This window comes from Trachemys scripta, chromosome 1, assembly GCF_013100865.1.
Source record: "Trachemys scripta elegans isolate TJP31775 chromosome 1, CAS_Tse_1.0, whole genome shotgun sequence".
NCBI classification, from domain to species: domain Eukaryota; kingdom Metazoa; phylum Chordata; order Testudines; family Emydidae; genus Trachemys; species Trachemys scripta.
This window is the reverse complement of record NC_048298.1, coordinates 284,969,470-284,989,270: the sequence shown is the minus strand read 5'-3', so window position 1 is coordinate 284,989,270 and position 19,801 is coordinate 284,969,470. Positions and strand designations below refer to the sequence as shown.

The window sequence follows — 19,801 nt, the reverse complement described above, 5'->3', positions numbered from 1 at the left end:
AACTAAGGCAGGCTTCGATGAACTCCATTTTCTGCACAGGTTCTAATGTTGATTTTTGTGCGTTTATTTGTAAGTCTAGACATGTGAAAAGAGCTACTGTGTTTTGAGTAGCTCCTAGTGCCCCTTGTTGAGTCAATGCTTTCAGTAAACAATCATTCAAATAGGGGAATATTATGATCCCTTATCTGTGGAGGTGAGCTGCCACCACCAAAAATACCCAAAGGGCAGTATTTTGTACTGAAAGTGGTCTGCTCCTAAAACAAACCCAAAGAACCTCCTGTTTGAGGGATATATTGTTATATGAAAATATGTGACCTGGAGATCGAGGGCTGAGAACCAGTCCCCTCTTTCCAGTGCTGGAATTATGGTTGCTCATGTGATCATCCTGAAGCGTTGGGTCTTCAGAAATTCATTGAGTTTTTGTAAGTCGAAACTAGGCCTCCATCCTCCAGTTTTTTTCTGGCTTAGGAAGTAATCTGAATAGAATCCCTTCCCTCTGTGTTGTATTGGTACTGGTTCTACTGCGCTTAGGTGTATGAGGTGGTTTACCTCCTGTCATAGCAGATATTCATGAGCAGGGTCTTTGCAGAGGGACGAGGAGGGAGGGTGGATAGGAGGCTTCTGTAGGAGACCATTGTCCAAGGGGAGTCCATGATTTGGGCTCAGACGCCCGGCGCAGAGATTTCTCCATCATAAAGAGTTTCAACTGCAAGTCTCTCGTCTTCCTGGTGCAGGCTTTCAGGTTATGGCAATGTGAGCACTTCTGTGGGATGTGTGACTCACCAAGGCAGGGACACACCGTGAGTTCCCATCAGAGACTGGAATAGAGTGTCTGCACGTAAGGCAGAGTTTAAAACCCAGGGAACTGGGCATGCCCCTCAGAGAAGGCTTTTTCCCCAGAAGGGAGAACAACTACTCTACTCTAAAGGGTCACTAACAATTGAAACTTAATTTCCTAATATGAGAGTATTTTTATAATAACAGGGAAGTAAAATAAACAGAAAAGAAAGGTAACTATAAGATAATCGACAATTAACTTTTAACTGAATGCTATTAGGCTGGGTACCGAGGCACTCCTAAGTGCTCCGACTCAAGCCAAAGGCAGCAGAGAAGGAACTGGAGGGGGGGGGGGGCGAGGTTTGGTCGCACAGTGCTTATAACTGCCTGAGGCACTGTAAGGCAGAGACAGTGCATATGCGACCCAATCAAGCACTACTACAAATCTCTGATGGCAAGCACAGGGGCGCATGACTACCTTAAATGGAGCACCCACAGGGATACTTCTCGAAGAACAATCTTTTAGTTCGTGCCTACTGGGTCCAGATGGGGTAGTTACAGTGCAGCACTTTTGTGCATACTGCTATTCAAATCCCTGTAGTTAGAACTGTGGGGCAGTGTAGACATGCCCTAAGTTAGTCATAGGATTGTTTTCGGCATCCAGAAGATTCCTTCTGTGTTGACAGATAAAGAAAGGCCTCTTTTGTAAGAGATTTTTTCCCCAGTATATTAACTTCTTCTTTATTTCAGCATCTCACTTGTAAAACCATTTTTCATCATCAGTAACACAATATTTGTTAGACCAAATTCTGGGGATGCACATTAGTCAGAAGTTTGCAATCTAGTCTTGCATCTGTTTCTCAGCTCTTTGGGAATTATGAAGCTCTTTGGGAATTATGAAGTATAATTTCATGCTTTCTAAAGTACTGCTTAAATTCATTCCTTTTCTGTACCTATTTCATTCAATCTCTTTTTTCTTGTTCTCCTCCCTCCTCCCCCCCCCCCCCCCCGTTCTCCAAAACAAATAATTCAACTTTTATCATTCTGCCAGGCATTCCTTGAAAACTCTTCCTTTACCCATCTCCTGATTTCTCCACCTCCAAATATAACCCACTTTATCTGGTAATCCATCTTAATTATCAATAATCCCCGCTTTTGGTTAGCATCTTGTATTTGACTGGACTATTTAGTACTTAAATCCTGTTCCCACTGAAGTCAATGGGAGATTTTCTATTACCTTAAATGACAGCAGAATCACACCCTTTGGCTGTAACACTTCCGGTCAAAGAATGCTCACCTAGGTTTGTAACAATGTATGGCACTGAATATATGATTTTGAAAATAGTAATACTGCAGTGCTTTTATTCAGCTTTTCATAGCAATAGCTGCAGAACTGCTGCAACAAGCAACATCTTCAAATGACTCATATGTACTTTAATTCAATGACCTATTTCTTGGCAGGAAAACATAAAGCACACATACCAAAAAGGCACAGTATTTATCCCCATCTTTTGTTAAGTATACTCAGGTCATGAATTCAATAAAGTAATAGCATCACCCTTCACCATATTAGTATTTGGGATACAAACGGTCTCTGATGAGTCAGCAGCTTAGCCAATAAACAAAAAACAAAACATCTCAAGACACTGTAAGCCTGGGCAAGAAAATGATAGGTATCGAGTTCTCTCAATCCCCAGTGAAGCCAGCATCACTTAGGAGAAACTTAACTCCTCACAGGATGGTGTCCTGTCTGTATATAGTAGAATGATGATTAAAAACCATGTAGTTCTATCAGACTCACTTGACAGTTGCTAGGCTGGGAATATGTATTTCCTTGATAACAGAATTTCACCAGTCACTAAAAAGTGTCCCAATGGAATGTCTTATTAAAGTCACTTTTTGAAACACAGTTATAAAAGGGTCACTTCAAAAATGCAATCAGTAAATACAGGTAGGAAAAAAACTACCTCCTTCCTACAAAGATTTATTTTCTTCGTATACGTTATACACACATTAGATGTTTTAGATCATACGGTATTGTATTTTTTAAGATATAATTATTTCTATAATGCCATAACATGTGTCTGATACTTTATAGACAGAAAACTTTACAAATAAGTTATAAATGTATTAAAAAAGAAGAAACTGTCTCTCTCTTTTTTAAGGAAACACTTTAGACCATTAAACAGATTTATGCATTGTAAACGGATGATTACCAGCCTATTTTATTTGAGAGGAAGAATGTAGTTTGTATTAGTTGTTGATTCATAAAAGTATACATGCAATTTTGTGACTGTGTCAGATTTTTATGAGACCTGAATATGCAGTAAAAGCAATAGTGCAGGCAGGTCCACTTTCTGATCTTGCTGTATTATTTACGATCCTGCAAAAGGAACAATGTAGTGCTATGAGGGTCTGCCTTAGTGAATCCCTTTGCAGGGTCAGGGCCCTATTTACAGTCAAGAACAAGCAAAATAAAAATGACATAGGAATTGCCCTGCTAAAAATGTACAAATAGAATAGACCCTCTAATCCAACATCCTGTCTCTAGCAAAGTCCAACGGCTAAAATGAGAAAAATAATTCCTTCAGATGAAAGGATGAAAGCCTGATAATGAATCTAACTATGTGATTTACAAGGAAGAGAGATTTCTTCTTGATATGAACTGGGATTGAGTTTATGACACAAAGGATGATACAGAAGGAGAGAGAGAGAGATTTACCCTGAGCCACTATTTACATTTGTCACAAACCAGCAATTTTCTGGATATCATCGTATTCCTTGAACATCTATTCTGTTCAGGTCTAAAGCTGCTATTTCTGATCTTATTCCTGCCCAGCCTTTTAAAAGTGATTGTCACAGAATTACAGGCTTCTGTCTTCCAGCTCTCTTGGGCAAAGACACACATCTCTCCCCTCCTGACCAGGAATTTTAAGGCTGCATAACTCCCTGGATTACACTGTGATATTCCCAGCCAGAAAGACAGCCTAAAAAAAAGGCCAGCATCTGTGCTTTGTTTTCTCACTGAAGGTTATGATCAGTATATTGTCCGCAGTTATAAGTTACCAAGCAGCTCCTTCTAAGCAAGCATATTTATTCTGAAGGTAAAAGCATTACAGAGAAAACACATTAAAACAATAAAAGAACCTACATCTATACTAAACATCTTACCAAAGGTTACCCCCAGCTCCAACCTAGGGCTCTGGTAGGTTTTAGTCCTTCAAGACGCAGAACTGGGTTTTCTCCTTGATTACAAGTTATCTATCTTAGATTCACAACCAGAACATAGGCTGGGCAAATCTGCCATTTATTTATATAGCTCCGGCCTTTGATCTTGGCCTTCTGTAACAGGCAATCAGCAGGCAATGACCCTCTCCTCAGGGAGTTGCTTCAAAAACTAGGGGAATTTGTAATAACATCTCCCAAGGGATTCCCCAGAAAATCCATTTTAATTATCCCAAAAGTCCATACTTGTCTGGCACATTTTCAATATAGTCTTTCAAACTCCCATACACTTCTCAGGTCTCACAGGTGGCATATCTCCCCACTAAGGATGCTATATGCAATTCCAGCCCATCTTAATACGATAAAGTCTTCCAAGGTTATTGCAGGAGATTGCTGAATCAGGGTCTCAATGCATAGCAATGTACAGCAACTACCTTCTCCATGTATGAGACTGTTGTGACAGATATGGCAATGTATTTAAGCATATGTCTAAAGGTATGTCTTACACTGCAACTGGGGGCATGAGTGGCAGCTTACATAGTTGCACCTGCCCTAGCTGTACTCTGCTAGTTATAATGTGAGTTTCAGCACTGGCTGCACACATTAATACCAATGAGCTTGTACAGCCTGCGCTGAGCCCCATGTTGTGGCATCATCGCCGCTATTTTTAGCGAGCTATCTAGCGTACATGAGCTCCCATTCACTGAAGATGTACCCTAACTGTCACATTGGAAATTTGCATATTTAAAGGAAGGCACTCTCTTATGTATCTTGTTGAATTGGTATGCAAAACAACACACAGTATATTGAAATCAAGCACCAACCATTTTTCTTTTTGAAACAGTAATATACCTGGATAAAAATAACACATGTGCCTGAATTTAGAGAACACTGTTTATCAAACAGTAAATATATTTGTCCTTTACATCCAAGGCATTGTTAACAAAAACTATTTTGCATGCTGAAATTGTTCTAGAAGTATTTTGCAAGATTTTTACTGGCATTTTTATCAATGGTTTTGTTCATAATTATAATCCATTTTAGTGTATGGATTTGAAGCGGGGTGGGTGGGACAATTTAAAAGCAAAAGTTTCCAAAGAATGAAATTTGATGATTGTTGTGCATTAATTTATAAAACACTTATCACTGTCACTTGTACTCACTGCCTTTACAGAGTAACATAAAATGAAACAAGACAAGGAAATAAAACATATATTTAATCTATATTAATCTCTTTACTGCTGTAGTTATCTTTAAGTCTTTTTGACATTTTTTTTCAAATTCTGCAAATTAAATAAACTATGTAATTCCCTTTTTGCCCCTAAAATTATTAAGTTACCTGTGACCTGCTTAAGCCAAATAACTGTAGAAAACAAGATCCATGAAAATATTACTAAAACAAGACTATTTGTGTAACCACTGTCTTAAAAACCTGATAATTATTTTTTTCTCTTCTGAAGTACTAAGCTTTTATTGTAATAGCCCCATTCCCATGGAGTTTATCCATGGATTATAGCCTCGCCACTCAAATGCTTTATTGCTATTTCATAATTAAACTCGGAGCATCACTGTCTCCAGGCACACTAGGGAAGGAGACAGCCAGTGTGCCATGTCTGACCTAAAAATGCTTAATCTTAAGAGTCACACCCAGACCCATCAAAGCATCCATAGATAGTATAAAATGGTGCATTACTCTGGAGAGCTTCCAGTTTCATTACATTTTTTAATCATTATCAGGGTAAAAAGTATAAGTGTTAAATGGAGTAAAAAAATTTAAATACTTCATAAGACTCTAACACTAATTGTTTCTGTAGCTCCCATTCTTTGCTGCAACATAATTAATTTGCTATTTCAGTTTGGTTTGTTTTTAAAACAGCATGAATATGAGAGACTCCATACAGGACTGAACGGAATACAAAGCACTTCCCCCACTAATTCACTAGTGTGTGACTATCGCTCAGATCAATAGCAGTCAAAACTCGTTATTAGCCATGGGCTATTTAATAATCTCTCAAAGAGCAGGCAACCTAAATTACTAGTAGACCACAACCAGGTCTCAGTTACTAGTAGACTACAATCACAAAGGATATTAATTGACATCCTTGACAGCAGTCTCTGCAGAAATGCCGAGAACTAAATGGACATGGAGACTGAACTATCTGCTCCTGGGTGAGTCATACTGTTGAGGTATGTGTGCACAGAAGCTTGAACTATTGCTACCCATGCTCTACCTTGTTTTCATAAAGAAAGGGCTTCAGTCTGCAGATAATCACCCTGGGACCATTTGTTAGCATTGCATTGGAACAAAAAATAAACATAATTTGGAAGCATTTAGATGGGCCAATTTTAAATTTTAAAGAGACACTACTCATTGCCCTTTTTGATAATGGCAGAGGACAGAATTCAAAAGAAAACGTTTATAGGTAACTCATGGGAAAAGGAAATAGAAAGGTTACTCAAATTCTTAAAAGTTAGTCTTTTCAATTAGCATTGCAAGCAATGTAATCCATCTGACTCCAGAAACTGTGGAGTGCTGGTGGTTGGCAGATTGATGTTTGTTGTTGTTAAATTTATTTAAGTGGCTCTATGACAAAAAATTATTTTAAAATCTTACATGACGCCTGTAGTACCCAAAAGTAAAGAAGTGATTAAATGCTTCTAATTTCTCCAGAGAAAAAAACTTCTAATTTCCTGCTGTTGGCAGGGAAAAGATAGTCTAGTAACTCTTGCACTCAGTTATACCGAGTGGACTACAGGAGATGGATCACTTGATGACTACCTGTTCTTTCTGTTCATTTCCTCTGAAGCAACTGGCATTAGCCACTGTTGGAAGACAAGATATTGGGCTAGATGGACCTTTGGTCTGACCCAGTATGACCGTTTCTTATGATCTCTCTCTCTCATTCTCTCTCTTTTTAACCTTGACAAAAGCTTAGAACAATTTGGACAACAAGAATGGAAGTGAAAATAGTTCAAGAATCTAAGGAATTCATCCTGTCCATCAAAACATATTATAGACAGAGCAATCCCACAAAGCACTATGCTTTTAGCCTTTAGTGGCTATCAGGAGTTGGGAGAAAGAATACAGCAAAACAGCTAACTCTAAGAATTGATTGGGGTGTCAGAAAAAGAGGTGCTGGATAAGCAATCTCATTAAAAATAGCTACTGTACCAGAGGATATGAGAACAAATGTTGAACCTATATTGCAAAGAAGGCTGTGTGGATGATCAAGGGAATTACATATCAGTAAGCTTTACATTTATACCAGGTAAATAGGATGAAATGATGATTAAAAATAGAATAACAAAACACCTTAAAGATCATAATACGAAAGGATCTAACCAGAACAGCTTCTGCAAAAGAATATCACACCTCACTAACCTATTAGAATTCTTTTAACATGTCAAACTGTTGCATAAAAGAGAAACCAGTTGACATTATCCAACAAGTTCTCGGAATACATTGGAGACAATTTTTTATTTCAGAAGGTGGAGGAAGCAACTAGGAGAGAGGCTGTTCTAGATTTGATTTTTGACAAATAGGGAGGAACTGGTTGAAAATTTGAAAGTGGAAGGCAGCTAGGGTGAAAGTGATGATGAAATGATAGAGTTCATGATTCTAAGGAATGGTAGAAGGGGAAGCAGCAGCATAAAGATCATGGATTTCAAGAAGGCAGACTTTAGCAAACTCAGGGAGTTGGTAGGTAAGATCCCAGGGAGGCAATTTAAGGGGAAAAACAGTTTGAGACAGTTGGCAGCTGTTCAAAGAGACATTATTAAGGGCACAAGAACAAACTATCCCCACTGCATAGGAAAGATTGGAAGTATGGCAAGAGAACACGCTGGCTTAACCTGGAGATCTTCAATGATCTGAAACTGAAAAAAAAAAAAGAGTTCTGAAAAAAGTGGAAACTAGGTCAAATTACGAAGGATTAATATAAACAAACAACACAAGCATGTAGGGACAAAATTAGAAAGGCCAAGGCACAAACGAAAGTAAACTAGCTAGAGACAAAAAAGATAACAAGAAAACATTCTACAAATACATTAGAAGCAAGAGGAACACCAAGGACAGGGTAGGCCCTTACTCAATGACGGGGGAAAGATAATAGCAGGAATATTGTAAGCCAGACATATGAAGTTATTCTTCCACTCTACTCAGGTGGAGTATTGCATCCAGTTCTGGGCACCACATTTCAGAAAAGATGTGGACAAATTGGAAAAAGTCAAGAGGAGAGCAACAAAAATGTTTAAAGGTCTAGAAAATATGACCTATGAGGACAGACTGAAAAAATTGGATTTGTTTAGCCCGAAAAAGAGAAGACTGGGGGGTGGGGGGGGAGATATGATAACAGTTTCAAGTGCATACAAAGTTTTTACAAGGAGGAAGGTGAAAAATTGTTCTCCTTAACTTCTGAGGATAGGGGCAAAAAGCAAAGGGCTTAAATTGCAGCAAGGAACATTCAGATTGGACGTTAGAAAAAACTTCCTAACTGTCAGAGTAGTTAAGCACTAGAACAAGTTGGCTAGGGATGTTGTGGAATCTCCATCATTGGAGGTTTTTAAGAACAAGTTAGACAAATACCTGTTAGGAATGGTCTCGTTATTACGTAGTTCTGCCTTGAGTGCAGGGGGCTGGACTAGATGACCTATTAAGGTCCCTTCCAGTCCTACATGTCTATGATTCTATAATTTATTAGCTTTCAAAAGGCCTTTGACAAAGGCTTGCAGAAGAAGCTGCTAAAGTAACTAAGTAATCATGAGATGAGAGACAAAGTATTGTCAAGGATCAAAACCTGCCTAAGAGACAGAAAACAAAGGACCAGGAATAAATGGTGAGCTTTCATCACAGCAAAAAGTTAACAGCTGGGTGCCTCAAGGTTCTGTACTAGTGTTGGTGTTGTTTAATATCACTGCTAACAATCTGAAAAGTGGATCAAGAAGTAAGGTGGCTACATTTTCAGATGACAAATTATTTTGAGTATTCAAGCCCAGAGAAAACCGAGGAACTTCCGAGGGACTTAAACAACCTAGGTGAATGGACAACATGATAACAGATGTAGTACATTGTTGATAATGCAAAATAATGCACACTGAAGGGAAATTTTTAAATATTCATACACCTTATAGGGATCTAAATTAACTGTATCAACTCAGGAAAGGGACCTCCCTGGGGCATCACTGAACAGTTCAAAGAAGGCCTCTGCATAATGTGCAGTTGCTGTCAAAAAAGCAAACAGAATGTTAGGCTGCATAAAGAATGGGAGAGAAAATAATATGGAAAATATTAGGATCCCATTATATAAATCAGTGGTTTCCCCTCATCTGGAGTACTATGTGCAGTAGTGGTTACCCCCCCTCAAAAATTATATTGCAGAATTTGAAGGGGTCAGAGATGACTGGTGAGAATGCACAGGGGCATGGAAAACCTCTCCTCTGAAAGAAAGACTGTGAATGTTTACCTTAGAAAGTATGTAAATGAAAGGGGAGGTGACAGAAATATAGAAAATAATAAGTGGTCCAGTTAGAGAAAGTAGATTGGAAGCTTCTGTTTTCCCTGTTTTGTAACACTGGAAGAAGGGACTGTTCAATTAAACTGAAAACCAGCAAATTCAAAACTGACAAAAGGAAATACTTTTTCACACAGTATTAGACTATGGAACTCCTTGCCACAGAATGTCATTGAAGCCAAAAACTAGCAAAATTCAAAGAGATTAGACATCTATTTGGATAACAAAATATCTAGAAAAACAAACAAAACAAATTATAAGGGATATAAAACCTCTTGCTTCAGGACTCAAGCAAATTTCTAACTATGTAGGGTAAGGACAAGACTTCCAGGAGGAGCAGATTATCCCATATCTACCTACTGTAAAGTTTCTTGCACCTTCCTTTGAATCATCTGATGATGGCCACTGTCAGAGGCAGGATACTGGACTATAGGTCTGATCTAGTGTGGCAATTCATATGTTCCTAGCAGAGACTGGTCCAAAATATGGTTTCATTATTTCCTTTATTACCCACAGAAGTCACTAGCCAGCAGAACTACACCACTGAAGTTTTTCCCATTACTCGATGATTTAGGAGAGATAAAGGAAGTGAGCATTTATGGTTTTGTGAGCATTTGCAGGAAGGGTTAGAAGTACAACTTAACAGCTCAGAGATAAAATTCATACCCTGCTGTTAACCATCTTTCAGTCACACCTGTTATGGCCGGTGATATCGGAACTAAAATTTTCCAAACATCAATTAGGATTAAAAATAGGTGCTATACCACCTGGTGCCTGTGCATTTCATATGATTGCACTAAGCCAGGTGGATTTGCAGTAACCATAGCATTTTACATACACCCGTAGATCAATGACTGAAAATAAATGTGGTTAATATTTATGTGCATTTTTAAAATGTTTTGAAGTTATTTAATGTACTTTTTTTTAATGAAAAAGCAAGACAGTGATAGACACTGAACATAAAAGCTACATTGTCAAAACTTTTAAAAGATCCCTTTTAGCATTTATATTTGTTGTCCTGAGAAGCTTCATATTAATTTGGACCTGCCTGTCCTAGAACCGTAATAATTAAATGTAGAAAGATTCCTACTAAGTATATCCACCTGAGCCAATGGAAAATAATTCCAGCACAAGACCTCTTAAATGCTCCAACTGATTAGAATCCCACTGTCACATCTTGGAAAAACTCCTCCATATCGAACAGAATTAAGAGTCATTTGCACAATAATAAAGTAATTTTCCTGAATAAAGGTATGATATGAGTGAAGCACCTTCATTTCTCCCTGTTCAAAAATCCAAGTAGAGGTAGGATACAAAGGAAAGAAAGGCGAAATTGGACACTGTTCCATCTCCAGTTTGGCTATGATTATAGGAGTCTGATTCACCCTAATGCCCTCCCCACAAAAGGAACAGCTTGTGCTTTTACATTCCTCAGCTTGTATTGAAATGACAACTAGAGATGCCTCTTTACCCAATAAAGGCATTTCCAGACTTTTGGTAATGCCTTAATGGGTGTTCCATTCCACCATGGTGGGGAGAGGGGGGTTCCTGCACTTTCTTTCATTACCTTTACTAACATTAGACAGATGGACCAGGAAAATGGAAGCCCTGAAAATATTTTTTAAATTTTAAAATGTCCAAAGAGATGTTTCTCAACCCCACCTTTCCCACTTTGATTATTTAATATTTGATATGTCCTTTAAGTCCAACAGGACTAGTTTTCTTTTGCCCTGCATCTCATGTAGGCATTTAGACCAGTTCAAAGCAGGTGTGAAACATTGTTTTGCACACAGTTTGCTCTGGCACAAATGACTACACACTGTGCAGGGCGATGGAGAAACAAGTCCAGCTTGCTTGTGCATTACCCTACTATCAAACCATGTCAGCACAATTATGGATATCCACATTGTGACTGTTTTTTGTTTGTAGAACAGGATAACACAAGTATAGAATGGAGATGAGGAACAGGACCATATTATGTTATGATTATGAACTAGGCTGTAAGACCAGTCCCTAAAATGGCTATAGAACCACACTGTTCCATGCACACTAAAAACAGAAAATGGTACTAAAATATGGGTGTTTCTTATTTTATCAGACAGCCATGTACTGACACAGTTATACTCTCAGGGCTGGTCCACACTAACCCCCCAGTTTGAACTAAGATGCGCAACTTCAGCTATGTGAATAACATAGCTGAAGTCGAAGTATCTTAGTTCGAACTGCAAGGTACTTACTGCGGGTCCTGCGACAGGCAGGCTCCCCCGTCAACTCCGCGTACTCCTCTCGCAGAGCAGGAGTACCGGTGTCAACGGCGAGCACTTCGGGATCGATTTATCGCGTCTAGACAAGACGCGATAAATCGATCCCAGAAGATCGATTGCTTACCGCTGAACCCGGAGGTAAGTATAGACGTACTCTCAGTGTAGATGGGCGCAGAGATTCTCTACAATAAGTAGTATTCCAAAGTAGAAATCTAATATTGCTATTGAATTGCTGAGTATAAGACACCCACATTTCTAAACAGCTCACTGAGGCAGAGGTTGTACACTGTGTTGCGGGGAGGGGACTCAAACAAGCTTAGCAGACTACTTAGGGAGCAACATAGGCACTTAGGACCTGATTCAAACCCTGCTGAAGTCACTAGGAATACTTTCCATTACTTCAGTGGATTTTGCATCAGGTCCTCAGAGACTGAAAAAGCAGTCTACACTGCTCATCAGTACAAACCTGTCCACTAGGCACAATTTGTCAGAAAGGAGGTTGTTCTGGGGGTTGAGATATTCATGGGTAGAAATAATTATGAAGAACAAACTGAAATAGATGTTATGTTACATGCTTTATTAGCTGGCTTCTTTTTATTTTATTTTATTTTCCTTCAAATCTCTTCCCTTTCCTCCCACTTCGTTTCGGTGAGAAAGTATTTCTGGTGAATAAGCATAATATTTAGTCACATAAAATATTCGACAAATGTGCAATATATGCACATTTCAGATAAATCCAACCTTAATGCTGTGTTGTGTCTAATTTTAGGATGTGGGTTCTTCCCAAGGATAGTGCTTACAGTGTATTAAAAATCTCAACATGCACCTTTCTATCTCCAAAAAGATGTAAGACTAGAAGGGGTGAAGGGGAGAGAATATAAAGCTTTCCATGGAAAGCTGATTTTTTAAAAGTGAAATGGCAAGTCTGAAATTTAAAATAAGAATGGATTTAAAAAAAAATAAAACCAAATTACTATTTCAATGAAACTACTAAATATTCATGAAGGTGTATTTCCCTCTCCCAAGAGGCAAGAAAGAGTTACCCCATCCCAATCATTACTGGACAGCAGCACAGTGACACCCATTAGGACGGAGGTTATTCCATCCAAAATAAACCTACGTTAATAATGGGTTTCACACATTAGGACGGAGAATCAACAGTATGCTAACCACATCATCTATTTCTTTCTTGACAGATTTTTAATAAACAAAATGCTTACAGGGGAAAGCTGAAGATAACCCAAAGAAGCAGATAATGAAACTGGTTTGGGATACATTACACCTCTACCCCGATATAACGCGATCCAATATAACACGAATTTGGATATAACGCAGTAAAGCAGGTTTCAGAGTAGCAGCCGTGTTAGTCTGTATCCGCATCCGAATCTGTATATGTATCCGAAGAAGTGAGCTGTAGCCCATGAAAGCTTATGCTTTAATAAATTTGTTAGTCTCTAAGGTGCCACAAATACTCCTGTTCTTTTTGCAGTAAAGCAGTGCTCCGGGGGGCACTCCGGCGGATCAAAGCAAGTTTGATATAACGTGGTTTCACCTATAACGCAGTAAGATTTTTTGGCTCCCGAGGACAGCGTTATATTGAGGTAGAGGTGTATTTCTTAAAGAAAGAAGAGAAAAAAGAGAACTCTCAGTACTCCCCAAGGAGAGGTGCTGAAAGGCAGAGTTTCTGGAACCTCTACCCTCAGTATTGGTCAAGGGGTAAGGACAGAGATGTACTATCCCACTGAGCTTTGTTGCTGTCAGACTATGTCACACAAACTCAAGGGGAGAAGACAAAAGACCAAGATGAGATGAGAGTTGGTAACAAATGGCAAGGGCCAGTATATAGTCCACTCCGGAAGAATTACAGACCAAGATATAATTTAAATAAATAAATAAATAAAACTTCTTAGAGAGTGCTCTGCCCAGGCTGGAAAACCTAGTAAGATATGAAAATAATACACTATCCACAGCTGTCAACACTATGGCTCCAAAGACATCTTCCCCAGTACCTTCTTCGCTAATCTCCATGGTTCTCAAAAAAGCCGTGAAAAATGAAGTAAAAAAACAAAATATCCTTCAGAATTCTCCAACCTATTCCAGAATCCAGCACCAACCTCTGTAAGGAAATCCAAAAGAAAAGCACATAGAAGACAACTCACATCAAAGATGGACTCTCTGGAGTTCAAGATATGAAGACCAAGAACAGAAAAACCAGTATTACATCCTTTTTTCAAAAAAAAAAAAAAAAAAAAACCAACCCTCTCTATTCGTCTCATAGGAATTCTTAGATACACTGAAAGAAATTTGGGCCAGTAACTGAGACACACACCCATGCCTTTCCTCTACTGATGAAAAATACCTAAAGAAACTTTGAACCTCTGCTCACACAGGTAGACTACACTTCTTCATCATTCCTCAGCTATCCCAATGCTGGAATGATAAATAGTTCTTGTCTAAAGCGAAAACCAGGCAAGATGGAAGTAGAATTTCAAATAGGTAATGAAAACCACTATGAAAAAATAGCTAACACTCCATCACCCTCATAGAGGGCATCTGCCCCACTGTCATCAGAGTGGCATGCAGCCAAGAGGGCTTTCTGGACTCTTCACTGACAACAGATACCCAAACAGCAAAAGCGCGAAAAAAAAAACCAAAACGGCCTTTTTCTACCTTCCCCTAGCCAAAAGATCTCATACTATCTTGCCAGATGTGGATTTGGTCCTCGAGACTTTGTTATTGACGATCACTGTATCTGGGAAGGAATTATAAATGCTAAAGAAACTTTAGTCAGTGCAACAACCTGACCTCCAACCTAGGCTGATAAAAGCACACTTCCTCTGATCACATTAGCTACTCATCGAACACCAGAATGAGCGAGCCTCTGGAAATCTTCATCAGCAAAGCTTTCATCAGGCAGGCACGGGACCTCCTCAGAAATTGACTCTTACTATGTGACCAAGATCACCTGGGACAGCTAAAATCCTCAGGAAAAATGGAAATATTAATAGTTAGATTGAGAGTGGTGGGAGTTGCAAATAAGATGATGAAATCCTAGTACCACTGAAGTCAATGGTAGAATTTCCATTGATTTCATGGAGCAGGATTTCACCCAGAGTCTTCTTGGCAGCTAGTCCTTGGCTTTAAAACACCTTTCCATGAGAGTTAAGAATGTTCACAAAACCTCACCACTTTCAGTGGGGAGGGGGGAGGGAGACACGACAGACTGATCTTTATCACTTATTTCCCATAATGAAATAATTTAAAACAATTACAAAACATTCAGCCTTCCCTTAGAAGCGTGAAAAGAAGACAACATTCTAGGTTTTTGTGTAAAACTACAATATGGATTTATATAAACTTGTAATGCCCTCACTCATATGCCACTGTATAAATAAGGTATAACTACAAAGACAGCGAGGTTGAAACCAACTAAGAATAATATGGTTAGCAAAAAACCCAATTATTTTAATACAGTTGAGGATCAGAATTATCAATTTAAGAACAGGGAATTAAAATCACACTTAGTGATAATCATCCAGGAAATTTAACTTAAAACAATATGACACATTAAAAGATAAACTACAGCATAAAATAAAGATGATTGAAAATAAGGACAGTTGATATTCACCGTCACTATTTTTTTAATGTTCTGTATCAGCATTTTATGAAACAAATATTAAATATACTAAAAGCTGATAAAAGATGTGCATGAAACTGGATTCAGAATTATCAACAGTTAATATAATGTTGTCATGACACTACAGGCTATTTCATTAATACACTTCCATATTATGGAAAATGAGGAACAACTTTATTGAGAGCATTCTTGATGGTCTTAGTTACAGTCTTTTTATAGCTTTCAAGGCTACAGTTATGATAAAGGCACCATACCGTGAAGCTGTTGTTGACGTTTTTTGTGCTCGATTCAGCTACACTGGCATCCGACAGGTCAACTTCATCAAATATTAGAGACTGTGAACGGAAAATAACACAAACACATTAAATACCACTTTTAAGCACACTTACCCTACTGCACTTTCACTTCCACCTTATTGTTTTAGGAATCAAATGAAAAAAGTAGAAAATTTACTAAGCAGATAAACCTAATTTCACCTTTCAGAGGGAGCCATGTAACAATCTGATCAGTAGGAAAATTCAAAAACATAAGCGGGCTGAAAATGAATTTTATCCCAGTCAAAAAAGTAATCTTCATTTCAAAAACACCTTTGAGAAAATTTACAATATTATATTCAGCCTTGGAGTGCCACTTAAGCATGCCATAATAGAGTCAAAGAAGAAAGATACATATAACAATCTGGCAGAGTCTACGTTAAACATCGCAGCCTATTAGCCAGCGTTAAGTCTGCTGGGAAAGGGTTATGGGTTCTGCTGGCTTACTGAGGCTCACTGATGACCAGTAAAACAATTCCAGTCATGTGTCTCTCCTCCCTTCCTCTGCTGTAGGCAAAAGAGAGTAAAAAAGAAAGTTCCCCTTCTCCCCCCCCCCCCCCCACACACACACATTCAACTCATGGCAGGGAATCTAAACTAAGGATGGTCCTGCAGTTGAGGCAGGTATGACTGGGATGGCAGGGAATCTGGATTTAATTCCCAGATCTGCCTCAGCTTCCCATCTGTAATATGTGAATGATCCTGCCATTTTCCCACCCCTTGTCTGTCTTGTTAATTAAGGTTGTCAGTTCTTCAGGGCAGCGACTGTACAACTGTGCCTAGCTTGGGTGACTCATGCCCTCATTCTTATCTACGTGACTCCTTTGATACCCCATGCAGCTCAGTCGCAGAGGAGATTGTAGTGCATCATGGGAAATATAGTGGGGTCAAGGAGGCCAATCAATAGGAGCAAATGAGGGCCTGAAGCACCTGAACTACCACACCCAGAAGGCACCATGGGGGCTCACGCAGAAGCAGCTTAATGATAAACTGACTTGAAATTAAATGTTTCAGTTCAGTTCAACAAACAAACAAACATTTCCATTTGGACCAAACTGACCTGAAATGAAATATTTCATTTCGATTTTCCCTAACAGAAAGGAGAGTAATTTCTGAAAATGAAATTTTCCTACTGAAAATTTCAGTTTTTCAGAACTTAATTTTCCATTGAAAATTCATTTCAAGGGCTAACTCCTAACTAGCACTATTTTAGCATAATCATTTAAGTATCTTTCAGGAAATTGCCCTTCAGACAATAATAGCTTGAACTTTGATGTTTAACATTTGAACAATATCCCTCCAATGCTTTTTTTCTTTTTAAAATTTATTTTCCTAAGTGAAAAAACAGAAATCAGCTTATTAACATTATTTGACTAATTTGTTTAAAATGGGTAAAAGAACAGAAACAAACCACCATACCGAAAACTCAGAGGTTTATGTAACCTGTCTTCTTTTGCAGGTTAATTTTGTATACTAATTTTTATAAATAGCAAATTGGTTGTGAAAACAATCAGTGTTATTTTAAATCAATGTTCTAATTTTAATAAACCTGAGAAACAACTGGTGCTACAAGCATAAGGCATTCGTTCCCATAAGGCAGTCTCTTACATCCTTACCTTTGAATCCTTGGCATAGTAAAGGGTACGGCCTCGAAGTTTGAAATAACGTTTTTTCCACCTCTGAAAAGAACTTGTTTGCTTCAATAGTAGCCCTTCCTTTATACTTGTCTGAAAACAAGAAAAAAATATTTACATACATAAGACCTGGTAAAAATATTCAAGTATCTAAATATACTATATAAAAAAATTCTTAGACCCTTGTAAACAATTTTCTGTTCTGTATAAAGATATTCATTATTTTTATTTGTATTCACGTATATGAGATTATGATTGATTCTATCATTTGACAATCAAACTATGCACAATTATTTTTAACAATGCGAATACTGGCAAAATGTTAATTTTGTGTACGCATTCAAAAAGCACTGGAGATATACTCTGAAAATGCAAATAACTATTCTGGAGATTAAATTGCTATTTAATTGTATTACTTCTATAATTCCAAAACCACAATACTGTAGTGAGCAATGATTGGCAGTTGCACAATTCTAAAAAAAATATTAGCTATCTATGCCATATAAGCGCATACAGATCCTACTTTGTGGCATCTGTACTCTTGTTACCCCTTTCTTCTAACTATTAAAATGGAAAAGAAGACAGCAACTGAAACTTGGAAGAATAGTGTCAAGAGCACAATAAATTAATGTGTTTAGAAATGTTTTGGTAATATCTGTGGCCTCATCACACCATTGATTTTTAAGCACTCTCCCTGTAAATTTCATAGGAGAAGTTTTTATAACTCAATGGTATAATATAGTTGTGCACAGTGGCCTATATCACTGACAGTCTTAAATACCCAAATTTCTCTTTTGAAGTACACTATTAAAAGGGAAATGAAGATACATATGGATCTGGATTCTCTGCTCTAAAGTGGTCTCTGAAGCATGGTATTTCCATTTTGTATTATGTCATGATGCAGATGTCCTAGTACAATGCAATTTCTAGACAACATGATGGAAAGGTCACTTACAAGTTGATCTGGACCACTTATAAGCTTAATCAAAGGGCATCTGACATATTCTTCTTTCAATGGATGTCAAATTCTTCTTAACTTTAACATAAAACATTCACAGAAAAAAGGAAAATATACTTTTTTGTTCCTCTATTTCCCATTTATGAATGTGAAATAATTATGAAATATATCCATAGGATGGCTACTGTACTAAATTCTTTAGTGTTTTTTTCTAATAAAATGCCCCAAAATATACCTAACAAAGATAAAATATTTTCACGTGATGTAATGGATTTAATTTGTTAACAATTCAGTCAACAGTAGTCATAGACACACACACGAGTTTTGGTTTGGTTTGTTATAGCCATACTGTACTTGTGTTTTGTACCCCTCTTTGAAATTTTCATGGTGCACATGAATTACGTGCATATGATTTATGTATATGTAACACAATTCAAAAGTGAGAATAATACAGAAATCAGCTCCATACAATATAAGCTCTGTATCCAATAGTCCTAATTCCCTCTTCAAATACATAATGGGCATTGGCACTTATCTTAATATTATCCTGAAAGTGGAAATATTTAAATGTATGTTATGATATAAATGGCATACGTTACGGAAGATTAGAATGTACATTAAAACCTTTTTTCATGAAGGAGATACATGAATTTAAAATCTATAGAAAGAACATAAATCTGTTGGCCTATTTGTTTTTCTAGACTTTAAAAAACACACTGTTTTCCTGAAGATTAAATTAATTCCTTAATGCCATTTCTTCAAAAACAGGCATTATCATGGCTTTCTCTCTCCCTTTTAGAGCACTAATAATATCGCACAAACACTCCAACATGTTTAATGTAACCAGGGGATTGTTTTGTCCATTAAATGGCTCTGGAATCGTAAACGGATTATTAATCAAAACTTTATGACAAATCTTTTAAACTCCCATTTTAACTATGAGAAAGTTGTTTTCTCAACAAAAAATACCCTTCTAAAGTTGGAGGTGAAAAAGCATTTAACCACTACAGCATATTTTTTTCATATGAAGCTATTACAACAGATCCGGATAATAAATATTCTTATTAATTTAAAATAGTCAGGTAATGTACTTTCATTCATTTGTGTACAGTGTAAATGCTTTCATCAGACATACACTACTGAGAGCAGAGCACTTGCATCATCCAGTTCCACTGGTACAGAATCCAACCCTTGCTACAGAACTTTGCTCCAGGGATGCAATAAGACCAGACCTTCACTTGCTTGGCAACAGATGATACATAAAGCTACAATTTAGTCATGGACGGCAAAGACTTCCGTGACTTCAGCCAGTGCCGGCTGGGAGCTGCAGGGTCCCCTGCTGCCTGCGGAGCCAGGGAGCTGTAGGGTACCCTCGTCGCCCCAGGCAGCAGGAGCCCTTACCGCTCCCGGCCAGGGCCAGCTCCAGGCACCAGGCACCCAAGCACATGCTTGGGGCGGCACCTGGTAAGGGGCGGCAGGGGG

At 38.0% G+C, this 19,801-nt stretch overlaps 1 protein-coding gene across 1 annotated transcript in view; it reads right to left on the bottom strand.

Annotated features, from left to right (window-relative positions):
• The window catches only part of DGKH (diacylglycerol kinase eta), a 254,466-nt gene that overhangs the window by 113,681 nt on the left and 120,984 nt on the right, over positions 1 to 19,801 (bottom strand). The window contains exons 2-3 of the mRNA XM_034758420.1: positions 17,344 to 17,454; positions 15,668 to 15,748 (exon numbers count right to left, since the gene is read on the bottom strand). Coding sequence (XP_034614311.1) covers positions 15,668 to 15,748; positions 17,344 to 17,454 — 192 coding nt within the window. The remainder of the gene's footprint in view (positions 1 to 15,667; positions 15,749 to 17,343; positions 17,455 to 19,801) is intronic.